The sequence below is a fragment of the Athene cunicularia genome (genome assembly GCF_003259725.1).
Source record: "Athene cunicularia isolate RWA chromosome 1 unlocalized genomic scaffold, athCun1 chr1_part2, whole genome shotgun sequence".
Taxonomy (NCBI): Eukaryota; Metazoa; Chordata; class Aves; order Strigiformes; family Strigidae; genus Athene; species Athene cunicularia.
In genome coordinates, this window is record NW_020799092.1 from 75179703 (window position 1) to 75194177 (window position 14475).

A 14475-nucleotide genomic window follows, 5' to 3' on the forward strand; every position below is an offset into this window, starting at 1 on the left:
CCCGCCCAGGGCCGCGGCGGCAACGGCAAAAGGGGCCGCGGCCGGGCGGCACGTACTGCGAGGGCGGCTGGTTCCGCTTCTAGTGCGGCAGCACAGCCCGCCGGCTCCGGAGCCGAGAGAACGAACCACCAGGGAGGGTTTCGGACGCTTGTTTAAGAAGAGGCGTTTCCTATCAGGACAGCTTTCAGGCCAAGCCCCACCAACCGGCACCACTGCGCGCAGCCAACCACCCCCTGAACGGGCCTGGCCACCGGTCGGTGCCTCAGTGACTCCTCACTTGTACTGGTAAGGGCTGCCCCCAGAGAACCAGACTTTGTGTTTTCCCCCCCTCCAAAAACCCCTTTTAGGAGTCTTCATACAGAAACGTACTTACTTTCCAGACATCAAAGACTCAGGGATAACGGAGACAGAACTTTCCCAGCACTTCACCACCCAAGGAAGCCTCTTAAATTCAAACCCCACACCGAGGCTGGTAAGCCACACCACACAGATACGTGTTAGGAATACAGTAAGATTTCTACCTACAATATGCAGCATCTCTTGCTTTTGTAGGCAGAAATAATACAAGACAATGTAGGAAGCCTGCAGTAAGACAGGTAATTGAACACAGCTCTCTTCAGACAGGCATCCCTCACTCTAGTTTGTCTCCAGTTTTGAGGCTCTACTCTTACACATCCATTATTACAATAACTTATTGTAATACAATGATTGTGTTGTTCATTTTACAAGATAACATATGGCTCTCAGGGTTGAACTGTTGCCCTTCCACTGAACATTAGGCTGAGACCCTCAAATCCCGTAACTACACCTGCCTGCTCCATCTCCTCCTTATTTCTTCCCTACCCAAAACAAAAAAAGCTGCCATCTTATATCCAAATATAGATTAGAACAGTGCCACACAGAATGGAAAATGCCAGGATCTGCATAAAAAAGTATTTTATTAATAACACATAAATAAGCACACAAAACCCTTACACATACATTTTTCACGTAACACCACAAAACCACCTTACAGTAATTCCAGAAAAAAAATCCCGCTCAAGAGGCCAGCGTAAATGGGCATCACCTCTACAGTTTAAGACATCAAGATCACACAGGATTTCAGTAAAACCTGGTACAGTCATTACAGAGTGTATTTTCACCAGTCTAGCCCTCACTGGTTCAATGCTATGCTGTTGAGGCCACTGACAGACTGGCTGAATGGGTACACGACCTGGTTAGTCCAAGGAAGAAATCTTTTAGACTATGCAATATGCTTGTTGCCAAACCACAGGCACAAGGATTTGCCCTTTGCATTTTTTAAATCAGGTGCTGTAACTCAATGCTCTGCTGTTTGCATGTCTTGATTAACATTCTGCATCATGCTTCCCACTCCAAACAGACTTGGTGGCAAATTAACATTTTACTTCTGCTTATTACAGTCCCCTAAGAATCATTAAAGGCATCTCAGAGAGTCACCACTTTGGCAGAAAAGCCAACAAGAGACAAAAATCAACTTAGAAAAATGTTGCCTTTCAAAAGGGACTATGATGCCACTTCAACAGTGACAATTTCACACTTTCCAGTATCTTGATCTGTGCAGGTAACATGCAAGGACCCATCCCTAGATAAAAAAAAGGAAGGTAAGTTTAGGACTATCTCAGCACAACATTTCATATGTTACTGCATGTTCTGGAGAGGATAAACAATGGTCTTCATACAGACAAAAAGATTAGCATCAAAATATCCAGGGAGGAATATGCTTCAACATAGATTAAGCTGATTTACAAAAGTATGTTTGAGTATTTAGATATGCACTTATCGCCCTCCATTAAATCATGCGCCTTCTCTACATATGCTGGAACAGATTCAGGAACATATTTAAACATTGTAACTAAATTTAATACAGGTTTGTGAACAGAATATGGAGTAATATTAAAAATATTCATTTTGAGAACTCTGAGCAAAAGCAACCAACAGATAAGCAGATCTTCTCAAAGCATGAGAACTTGACTTTTTAAATTACACTGAATCCTACTTCATCTAGACATACAAGTCACACTAATATTTAGACAGAAATGTGTTCTAGTGAACTTTCCCTCCCTTCCACTTAAAAATTGCTAAAAACCTCTTTAAAAAATAATGCAGGTTTTCTGCACTACACGGTTGCATATATAATCCCTAAAATGTTTTTATCAATGATAAGTGCAAATCTCTGTACAACTAGCAAGGTAATTTAGGAGAAGATTATTCATAGAGCATTAATACACCTGACAGTTAATACAAGAAAATGAAGTATTTTGAACGTGGGTAGTAGTTTTTCAGCAACATTTAGACAACTTTCATATTATTTATAAACACAGTATGATCTTCAGGACAGTCTTCAGAAGACAAATTTGCTTTGACTACTTAGAATTGCACCTTCTGGTATCTTTATAAACTATTTAGACTATTTCAAATGAGCCAAAGCACTCCTATTAGGGCCTAAAAAAGTTAATTTCTTCAGTATAATTCCCCACTTTGCCATAAGGTATTTCATGTTCCTGCAATAAACAGGTAATTCTGTAAAAAGCAGATTTATGAAGCCTGATTTCCTGTGGCATTGTTTCTCATGCTTAACAGCCCTGTCTGACAGGCACACAGGTTTTCATCACAAATGCTGCACATGAGAAGTTCTTCATGGATTCCTTAGCAACCAAAGATTCTACTTCAGTTTTTCATAAGTGTAGGCATTCAACAGAACTACCTCATCCCCCCTTCCACAGAAAATTGAGATCCTGACTGCTCTCAAGCATGGTTAAACAGATCAACAGTTCAAAAGTTGCTAAAAATCATCTGTACAACTGTGTTATTACTTTAGGAATCACACAGTGAAAGCACAGAAGGTACTGCATAAAAACCACATTCCTACAGAATTTACCCCTATAGTAAGCAATGAAATGCTGAAATTTCTCAAGACAAAAGTAAACATTCTGTAACAGGAGAAAAGACTGCTTGTCAGTAGTGTGACATAGCAAGTTAAACAGAACAATAAATATTTTGGGTACCTTTTCATAGTGAGAACAGTTAGTATATCATGCAGGCCATCCTCCTTTTTATCTAAATCCTGGAGTACAATCTATTTAAAACAAACAAAAAAAATTATTAAGTTCTCTAAATCCTTGCACAGCAGTTTAATGGAAGTGACACAATAGCTAAAGTGTGCAATTCATTCTGTTTAGCATCTCATACTGACAATTCAGCATCGAAGCGTGCCTCAGTGGACTTCATTCATCTGTAGTACAAATCTGTGTGCTTCTAGCCATTTGCACTGTTTCCGTGATTTTGTTTCAGGGTTTATCACTAAGACAGCTGGAGTACCTGCAACTCTCACAGACTACAGTAAGACCTAACCATGTTCCTTTACTTAGGATCAGTTCTGTAATTATTAGGAATCATCCTTTCCCTATCCCCTTACAGATCTTTGGGCAGGACCAAGGTGGAATAATTATTTTCAAGTATTCCATCCATTTCAGCCACATCTGCCCCCTCCCTGATGCTTTAAGTGCACTGAAGCCACGGTAAGCACATCATCACTGTTTCAAACAAGTTGTGTTCTCTCAATAGGTTGACTCTCAAGGAATATCTTTATATCAGATGAGGATTTAATCACATCACCTTACCACTGTGAAAAATCAAGCATGGTATTTAATACCAAGATCCTGTCCAATCTAGGAAGATTGAAAAAGTAATCAACAGCACAAAAACACTAGCTACATCATTACCTCCAGCAGTTTCATTTCTAAAATGTTGAAGATGTGCAGTGCTGGAATGACTGGTTATGAACTCTTACACCAGGTGAGCTTACCACAGTGCTAAATAAACCCAGCCTGCCATTTAGAAATTCAAAAGGGAAACTTCCACTTCTTTAAAAAGTGCTTCAATACTTCATAACACATTTACAGAGAGCACTTAAAGACTGCTTCCAAAGAGATGCATGTCATTCTAATTTTGAAACAAGAAGTTTTGGTAGGGGTGGGATTGGTCTCAGGGTGGTTTCTTTCTTTTTCCAACTTCTCAGGTTTTTTTTATTTCCAAGTAGTTGATATTAAAAGTGCATATGAATGCGTATACACTCACCTGTGCAAATTTACCTTCTTCATTCATGGGAATTTTCCCCAATGACTCGTATAATTCAAGGCATACAGAAGAAGTGTTTCCAGGAGCATGCAGAGTGTGCTGCCTTCGAGCTGGTAATGGTGTCCCTGATGGAAATAGCACTGTGAATTTGTCAGCCCCTGACTCGTCTACTCCCTTTAAAAAGAAAAAAAAAGTTCATGCCTTTCTCTTAAGTACTTTACTGAGCTGGAAGTGTTATAACAGTGTTCCATGAGAAAAGAAATCCAAAATTAGTTTTCTCTGCCACATTTACCATCACAGCAAGTGAAAAAAAAAAAATTGACATTCCTATAAATAAATGAAGTCCAGCTATTACAACACAGCAAAGACATAATCTATCTCCCCTTAAAATCAGTTTTTCCTGTCATTATTTTTGTCAATAAACCTCAGTTACCACTTACTGCTGAGCTACAGCCAATCTGTAGAACTAATAATAATACTGTTCCTCCAACATCAATCACACATAAGTAGTGCTATATATTCACTGCAGCAGTAAAATTTTCTAAGTTAAATAATTTTAGCCTTACCTTAAGAAGAATATCTTTGGCAGAACATTCAATAAGTGCTTCTTCTTCTAACAAAGGATTCTCTTTCCCTAGCAGAATTCCTGCCTCTATGGCTGCACCAATGGGAATAACTTCATCTGGAGGAATTGAATTCAGTAATTCCACAGTTGGGAAAATGTCTTTGATCAGCTGCTGTAGCTTCGGGATTCGAGCAGACCCACCACACAGGACTACCTGGAAAACATGCCTTAATGATTTCAAATCTTTCTTCCAACAGATAAGATAGACAGGTCACAACCTGCAATACAGGAATGCAAACTGCTCTGGGATATTTCATTATCTTTGGCTGTTAAAAGAAAAACATTCTATCTTTGCTCGACTTGTTACTTTTGTATTTGAAGTTAAAAGAAATAGCAAGTTGCAAACGGTGCCTTAAAAAAGTGTTTCATATAGTAAGCATCAGCTAGATGAAGTAACACATTAAAATTAAGGAATTAATTATAACATCAGGTTGGAAAGGACCTCCAAAGGTCATGTAGTCCAACCTCCTGCCCATAACAGGTCCAGTTAAAACAGGCTGCTCAGGTTCTGATCTCCATGGATGTAGATTCCAGACTCCAGCCCTTGTTTCAGTGTTTGATTACCCTCACACTACCAATTCTCTTCTTGTCATCTAAAATTTCCTTATGTTGCAACTTGTGCTACTTGCCACCCACCTTTCCATCAAGCACCTAAAGGAAGGAGTAAGTCAGGTTTTGTCTCCATTAGGCAGCACTAGTCTCCCCCGAGCCTCTTCTTACAGATGGGCAAACCCAGTTCTCTTGGCCCAAACCACCTCGGTAGCCCCTCAAGTGGACTGGCTCTAGTAGGTCAGTACCTTTCAACTCCTGCGAAGCCCAAAAATGCTGAGACTGTACCTGGACACTCTGTTCAAGTACCAAAGAGGGAAACACACCTTCCTACACCGATGGCTACACCCTTGCTAACAGATCTCAGCATTCAATTGGCTGCCTCTGCTGCTCAGGCTATGAAGCTTACTGTCTATGAGAACCCTCACGTCTTCTCCTGCAAAGCTGCTTTCTAACAACCACTAGCCTGTCCTGCTGCACAGGATTATTCCATCCCAGACTCCAATTTGCCTTTGTTGACTTTCATGATGTTCTTTTCCATTGGACTACATACATGATCATTGTAGGGGCCTTCCAACTGAAATATTCTATTCTATACATTTCTCTCAACTTTTTCAACCCCACTGAATAGCAGCCTTGACCTACAGTGGTACTGATTGCTCCCCTCATTGGTACTGCCTGCAAACTTGCTGAGAGCACATGCTACCCCATTGTCCGTGTTTATTAACAGAGACATCCAACGGTATTAGTCCCAGTATCAAATCCTGAGGGATGTCATTGACAACCAGCCATCCCTCCCTTACTGATCCTGTGCAAGAAAAAAAAATAATCCTTAAAACCTTTGTTACAGTAACTTTGTTGAGAACATCCAGATCTGGAAACAAAGCTAATTCCCACTTTTCTTCATGTAAAACAACTTTCGAGTTGTAAATTAGGTTCATTTATTTCTACATTTAAAGTGGCCCTCTCTGCCCAAGCATTAAAGCCTGAGAGAACAGCACATTGGGCCACCTAAAAAAATACTACCATCAGAAAATATTCTCTGAACTGTGGCCTCAGACACTTCATTATCCTGCCAATGAAACTCAGATATGACACAGCAAACATTAATTAAGGTCTGAAATAGCATCAAACATCATTAAAAGTGCCAGCTAGAACTTACTGCAGAATAATGTGCCAATTCCACCAGCAATAAATACAGCATTATTTGTCAAACACAGGTGCACTGGGGTTAAGATGAAGTAAACTCTTATACCAAAGCAAAAGACATTTGAAAGAAACTAGTAGTGTTTGCTACTTTACTCACCATCTTTGGTATTAAAGCACTCTATGGTTTGGCATCTAATGTGTTCCTAAGTTTAAGATAAAAAGTAGGTGCATAGGCACCAAGTAGACACTAAGTGATTTGTTCAACTAGTAAGACAGAAATCAAAACTTTGTCTTTCTTCAGAAGTGTCATCGAGAATCCAGTGAAGGCAGAAGAAAGTCTATATACTAAACTTCAAGGCGGCATCCCTTGGCTCTATCAGGAGTTACACAAACACATTAAGTGGGGACAAATCCTCCACCATTTACTCAACACACAGCAGTAAAACTCTGACTCTACCTTAACTTCCAAGTAACCAAAATCAAAGCAAAGATAGGAGGTTCTAAAGACCTTGAGCCTACATACTTCATTGAATTTCAGCCAAAAATGCTTAAACAAATAACAAAATCTGAGTCTACAAGGAAAACAGGCCCCATAAATACTCTTCTTGTGGGGTTATAAAGCATACTACAGACAAGTGATTTCTATTCTTACCTTATTAATATCATCTGCTGTAAATCCAACTTGCTGCAAGAGCTTTTTAATTGCTTCTACACATTTACTAAAAAGTGAAGAACAGATAAGTTCAAACCTGGCCCTAGAAGGAGAAAAAAAAAATTCAAGTAGTATCATCTCATCTTTAAGAGACAAATACCTGAAATAGAATAATTTTTAGAATATACTTTGGTTCTCTAACTATACCTGGTACTAAGGGATTTCTGTAAAAAAAATCAATCACCTAATTTCCCAATTATTGACCTTGAGGAAGTGATTTTTTTTGTTGTTGTTGTTGTGAAAAGATCTGTACTACTGATTCCATCATTAACACCTACATGGAATGCGCATTCATTCTTCTTCAGGGTACTCTAGAGGAAAAAAACAATACTATTGCCTTGACAAAACCCCAAGTTTTGTCTTGATTCATATGTGAAAGAAAGAAGCAAAAATCTGGGAACTGCTTCACCATCTTTAAAATGGAGACGCAAAGACACAAATGTGCCTCTTGATTTTTCAGAGGCCTATCAAGCTGTGTCCCGATTTGCACACAGAGAATAGGTTAAGCAAACTGAACAAAAAAGCTTATGCTTGCTTCAGGCTCTTTAAAGCCTGAAGAGGATGTTTTCATAGAATCTATGATAGAATGGTTTGGGTTGGAAGGGACCTTAAAGATCATCTAGTTCCAACCCCCCTGTCATGACCAGGGACACCCTCCACACTAGACCAGGTTGCCCAAAGCCCCGTCCAACCTGGCCTTCAACACTGCCAGAGAGGGGGCAGCTACAGTTTCTCTGAGCAACTTGTTCCAGTGCCACCCGCACAGTAAATAACTTCTTCCTTACATCTAATTAAATCTACCTTCTTTCAGTTTAAAACTGTTACTACTCATCCTCTCGCTACATGGCCTTGTAAGAAGTTTCACTCTGTATGAATACAGCAAGTCAAATCCTGCAACACCAGCATCTTTATCTAAAACTGAGCCAAAACAAGTTCTACAGTATTGCTTCTCACACTTGCAAACATACTGTGCCTTGGTTTACTAGATTCAACTGCTGCAGCCGTGGAGGCACAGTTCTGGAACTGAAAAGCCTATTTCATTTTGTTAAAGCTGCTGCTGACTAGTAGAGCAGAGTGGCTAAACATCTAAGAGATCATTCAGATAAAGAGAGTAGGACACAGCAGTAGTAAAAGACAAAAATAATCTTCCTCTTCCAGCTGTCAAAAAGAGGCAACATCAAGACTTCCATGGCCCCTATCATTTTCGAGCTCATTTAGATGAGAGTTCAAAAGTCTTCTTTTCTTTAAGGAAAACGCAACAACTAAAACAAAAACGAGGGGACCACCTTGAGTAATTAGAGTATTATCCCTCTTTCATCAACAACCAGACTCCAAAGATGGGGTCTCCTTTTTGCACTTTATTTTCTACCCATTAGGGCAACATTGTTAGTGTTACTACCCTAACCACTACAGATCACATCGCAGAAGATCAATATAAAACAAAGCAAGTTGGTCTTCTATCTTACTTCCATTTCCAAAATTAATGCCACCAAAAAATCAAAGCTTGTTAAACATACTAAATACCACCTAGAAAGGTTTAAAGCACAGTTTTATAGCAAAGCAGTAGCTTTGAGATCTGCTTTACCTGGACACATTACAATCAAAATCCAATCCATCGTACAATGAATCTACAAAACAGTTTGCACTTCCTAGGGTTGATAAAGAGTGTTTCGCAATATCAGCGCTGTTCATTAACTTCATCATGGCTCTGGGATTTCCTCTAATGTCATGTTTACAAGACCTACATTTTAAAAAAAGAAGAGATACCAGCTTAGAAAGGCAGGTATTTGAGTGATAATGCTAACTTTCTGAAAGGAATTACAGGTTAGAGCTATTGAACATTTTTTTCTTGTACACATTTTAGCATTATCTACAATGTCACTGTTAAAAGCTTGCTAAGAAATTTTCTATTTCAGTTTCACCTCGAGAACACTGCGTGGAGGCACCCTGAACTCCAGCATTGATGTTTATCATATAGATTTAAGTCTTTCCGAACAAAACCTGTAAGTGACTGCAAGGAACAGAAAGAAGTGGTCTGCAAGTTAGCCAGTTTTAACCACAGATTAAGAAGAAATAGAACACAGAACATTAGACATGTCAATAAACAGTACATTTCACCCAAAGAGTCTCCTTCTGCAATAGTACACAACTGACAACCTCAAGATCACTAGAGCTAATGGCAATGCATTTGTTCATTTTTGTCCATCTTAGGATGATTTCAGCCTAATGACCCAAGCCCCTCCACAGTCCTTCATGCTAACAATGAAAGCAAACAAAACCCACACAGGTGAATTCCCTGCCAGCCCAAAACCTTGTGACTGAAAGCATGTAAGCAGCCACATATGTAGTCACATACATTACTTGAAACATAGAAGAGTTCACAGCTGAACCCTTATAGTTCAACACTGACTTCAAAGAGCATCTAGCAAAACCAAAGTATTTCCCCCTCTTCCTCCTTGGCCCTCAACAACTGACTGTTCCTTTAATATCTTTGAGCCATTTCACTTGCAGACAGGCTGATAGATCTGACAACCTAGTATATGTTTGGTTTTTTTGAGAGCAAGTGTATTACAACAAAGTGCCTGTCCTAACAGCAACATGCTTGGAATTCCAAACCTACCTCTGAAATTCAGAAGCTAAGTGTTGTGCTAGAGCTTCTGTGAAGCAAACTCCACCAATGCTATCATCTGTGTTTGTAGCAAGCACACGATAAATTCCACTGTTTACTTCTATGACTGTGATAGAAAGTGATGTTCCACCAAGTTTATAAACCAACACATTGCTGCCATGTTAAAAGAAAAAAAAGCATTAATAAGTGATCTGAAATTATGTTAACTGTCTAAAAGGATTACCACCATATAATATAATAATGTATTGCAGGCTTCAATGAGTTTTCCCAAGAGAACTTGATTTGGGGTGTTTGTACTATTGACTACTTGATAAAGAACAAAATTAGTTTATTTCACACAGTGAGAGTAGCAAACGTTTTTCCCACAGTTGAGAACTAAACATCACATTTGAGAGGCAGGAATTACATGAGAAGGGTAAAAATACCAAACAAGAAAAAACCCATCTGTTTGCACCGACAGCAGTCTTTGTCATTTTGAAAGTCTTGTGAATTATCTGAGTATTCATAAGGGAAACCCAACACACCTACTGAACACAGGAAATCTGCTTTAGTTCTTCTAGCATCTGTAAAATGAGCCCATGTGAAAAAACAGCTATGCCAACATTTCTTTAAGGGACACATTTTTCTCCAAGCCAATCAGTTCATTAAAGATCAGGACAGAATCTGAGGACAGATCTTTAAAGACCATTCTAAACAAATAAAAAACAAAATAAAGGATTTAAAACACTACCGACTTCAAACTTCTAAATTGTTGTTGGCTTTATTAAGACAAGAAAAACAAGCCTTAAATCATTAATTTTGTCTTGACTGCTAAGGCAACACAGCACTCCCTCAACTTAAGATTTCTCTGGATTTAAGTACAGCAGCTTAAATTTAAGTAGTAAAATATCCGGATTTTACCTTTTCCCAGTGGGTGAATCTTGGCCAATTCCATAAGCTAGAAGAGCTGCAGATGGTTCATGAATTAATCTCATAACATTAAATCCAGCAGCTGCAGCTGCTTCCCTGTGGTAAGGCACAACAGCATTTCATTTTACTTTAATGATTTCACAATAGTCATGCATGCTATTAAGATTTCATCTGAACTACATATGTCACCAACTCAGAACTTTGTTACAGCATAGTATTAACAAAGTGACTGGAAAAGAAAGGTATGAAGTTCAGTTGCTACTGTGTTCTTCAGGTAACTGGATCTGCTGTGTGATCATCATTAAAGAAAATACTGATATATCAGTCTACACACCCCACAAAAAATAGCAGACACCCCCTCAACTCAAGATGAAAAACCCTACCCTCAATCAAGCTTGGTAACTTATCTTCAAGTGTGGTATTAGAAGTTCTTGGTATGTTAATTCAATGGGTATCATGCTAGGAAAATTGATTTTACTTCAATCAAATTACCGCATCTCACTTCTAACAGTTTCTTTACATGTTTTCTTGAAGCTTCAGTAACCCTGAGGCTGCCCTGCAAGTTGTTTCCTCCACTTTGAAGTTATTTTGAAACTTGTATACCAAAGCAATAGAATGCTTCATTATACATACTGCAACTACTCCGCTCACTAATTTATGACCAACTTTAAGTGTGCTTTAAGTATTTCATAACAGTCAAACATAAGGGCTTCTACATATCAGAAAGTAGAAACAGATGCTGCCAAGTACATACACCTTTAAGTCCACTTATGTTTTCATATGGAGAAACTTTTACAGCAGAACTTTTTCCAAACAGAACTTCCAGGTAGAATACTGGTGTGTGTTCCATAACTGCTCTCTGACAAAACAGTCCTCAATAACATCACATAACGCTACTTGGTTTGGTGATCATTATTGTATGAAGGGATGGGATATTATGGAGGAGGGCTGGGAAACTATTTGCATTTCAAAGGGGACACTAAAGATCCACATCTGAAATGACATTCTATCCTTGACAATACCAAAATTCCCTCTCACTTCAAGTGATTCAGAATTTCATTTTGGTTACAACAGTGAACTCCATGAAAAGTTTATAAAGTCAGGATTTAATCTCCTGCTTTCATATTTTCAGAATTCAAATAACATCCCAATGTCTTGACTGATAGTTCCAAGCTGAACTCCAGCAGGAGAATTCCCATTGCTGATCTGCCAGCCGGTCTGCTTTAGGTACGTTAAGTAACAGAAAAATCTTAATCCTCTTACCCAAGGGCATTTTTCTGATTCTCTCCAAAATCAAATGGTACAGTGATAACAACGTCATTTACATCTGAACCCAATGCAGACTGAGCAGTTTCTGTTTATAAACATAGGCAGAACATGTTGATTAAAAGCAAAAAGACAATATACCACAACTTAAAAGTATGAGGATAGATTAAAAAACTAAAACATGTTATGATTTTACTAATTATATACCTTTCATTTTACTGAAAATTAGCTTTGCCACATCTTCTGGGTTAATAAGTTTACTATCTATTTCATACTGAAGTTTTCCATTCTTCTCAATTACCTGTAAGCAAAACCAACATACCTTTGTTAGATACGTAATTTGGGTATTAACATAAAGTAATGTTTAATTTAGTTTCTGTTCAAAGGAGAAAGCACTGGACTGTGTAAATACTTTCTACATTAGCACTCTACTATAAGAAAATAAATGCTTCCAAGATGCTCAAAGATGACAAAAAACCCTGTATGATCCAACAGGCCTGACAGTGACATTAATAGGGACTTAAAAACTCAAGACTTTTTCCATTAAAAAGTTTGCTTTAATACAAAAGCATTTAGAATGAAAGTACTTGCCTGCTTGTATTCCATAAGAAAAAATAACAACTATTTATATAAGCATAACAATATGAACAGAAAAAACCTCATTCCTTCTTTAGGGATGTGCTTTCCAGGACAGTTTTTCTCTTGTTTTGCAAAAACGTTTCTTGAAACAAGCATAGTATTATCCAAATTAAATACTAAGATTAAATCAAGTGGTTAAGCATTTTTAATCACAAGATGCTGTAACCTGAGCATCTTCTACCAGCACTAAGAAGCACCACAACACTATTACCCAAGTATATTAAGAATCTTCCCTTTTAAGAATGGCCAAGAGATACATATAATTTTTCTGTTGGTCTACAGTATGATGCCAGATCTCAGAACACAGGTAAGTTCTTTACTTTATAAAAAGAAAAACATTCTATATAGCAACAATTGGACCTCATACAATGAGAGCTGATCCCTACAGAACACAAACATGGTGCGGCACAAACAGTTCCAAAAAGAAAAGTATAAAATTATACAAGTTATTTGGGGAACAACAGAAAACTAGATCATACTCACTGAACATTTGCTTTCTGCAATATATTTCTCTGCCTGTGGGTCACCAGAGCTGTCCAGACAAATTCAAAATAAGAAAATAAATCATATGCTCAATGGTAATTGCACAAATTCATCTTGCTGATATTCCTTATAATGTCTACAACATATGAAGCTATACTTCAACCAAAATTTCTGTTTTCACTCTACAGATACATTTACACAGGAGAAGAAAACCCAGCTGTGTTGGGTTCTGACTACTGGTATCTTTCAGTCACCTTTCCCCAAATTAACGACTGAAAAAATACTTACTAGTTAGTGAAAAGGGAAAACAGAAATGAACACATTGTTTTAACCTGGTATCCTTAATAATCATAAAAAATTTCAGTGGTACCTTCACTGCATTGGCTGAAATAACATGACAGCAATAAGCTGACTATCCTTAATCCTTTACTAACAATGTAAAGTTACGCATCTCCAAAGTGCTGATAAATACATCAGAATGGACATAATCTTGTCAACTTCTTTCAAAGAAAGGGCTGTAACACACAGCCAGATTATCACTGAAAAGTTGTGTCGCATCTCTGATGCTAAACCAATAAATTTTGCTCTAGTACCACTGTTACCTGCCAGTGCAAATCTCCACAGCTCCACTACCTGAGGAATCACAACTGACATTATGTCAATGTATTTCAATCGTAATAAAAGCAATACAAAGCTTCATGCAAATAAAACCACACTGGATTTCAGCCACAGGAAAACACTCAGGTAACAAGAAGACATTTTAATTAAGAAATTGAAGTACATACTGAATGTCACAATTTGATTTTTGCAGACAAATTCAGACATGTAATACTATGCCTGTCTACTCCTGGAATGAAGTGTAGAATAAGAAGTTCGTAATATAATGATTTTTTAAGATACATTCTCCTATCAATGCCAGCTTAACTGCTATCACACTAGATTAAAACACCTTCATTATCAGTGTTAAGACTGTTCCACTGACCAGCTGTAATTGGGAAAAGTAAGCTTCTCACCTTCCCTTTCACACTTGCTCTCTTACCTTCGCCCAAGGATCTGCTTTACTTTCACTACAGTATTTGAAATATTTCTTATTCTACTTTGCTTTGCAGCTAAGCCAACAACCTGAATGAAAAATAAAGAAAAAAAGCAAAGTGAGCAAAGAGCCGCCCTCCTCTCCGAGCCCCCACCGCGGAAGGGAAGCCTCACCTCTTCGCTTTCCGAGAAAGCCACCACCGCAGGAGTGACCCTGTCCCCGGCGTCGTTGGCGACCACGTCTGCGCGGCCATCCTGCGGACAGAGGCACCGCCGTGAGCCGCCCCTCGGGGCACCCCGCGCCCCGCCAGGGCTCTAGTCGCGGTGTGACCCCGTCAGGGGACAGAGACAGCCGCGGCCCACCCCCTCCTCCCGCCAGGGACC

General features: G+C 38.7%; 1 protein-coding gene across 1 annotated transcript in view; it reads right to left on the minus strand.

Moving 5' to 3' along the window:
* Window positions 1-921: 921 nt before the first annotated feature.
* The window catches only part of HSPA14 (heat shock protein family A (Hsp70) member 14), a 14032-nt gene continuing 478 nt past the window's right edge, over window positions 922-14475 (minus strand). The window contains exons 2-14 of the mRNA XM_026868018.1: window positions 14266-14406; window positions 14099-14181; window positions 13060-13108; window positions 12145-12238; window positions 11935-12025; window positions 10663-10767; window positions 9754-9915; window positions 8719-8874; window positions 7074-7176; window positions 4665-4877; window positions 4099-4272; window positions 3027-3097; window positions 922-1603 (exon numbers count right to left, since the gene is read on the minus strand). Of these exons, the coding sequence (XP_026723819.1) occupies window positions 1525-1603; window positions 3027-3097; window positions 4099-4272; window positions 4665-4877; window positions 7074-7176; window positions 8719-8874; window positions 9754-9915; window positions 10663-10767; window positions 11935-12025; window positions 12145-12238; window positions 13060-13108; window positions 14099-14181; window positions 14266-14406 (1521 nt within the window). The 3' untranslated portion in view covers window positions 922-1524. The remainder of the gene's footprint in view (window positions 1604-3026; window positions 3098-4098; window positions 4273-4664; window positions 4878-7073; window positions 7177-8718; window positions 8875-9753; window positions 9916-10662; window positions 10768-11934; window positions 12026-12144; window positions 12239-13059; window positions 13109-14098; window positions 14182-14265; window positions 14407-14475) is intronic.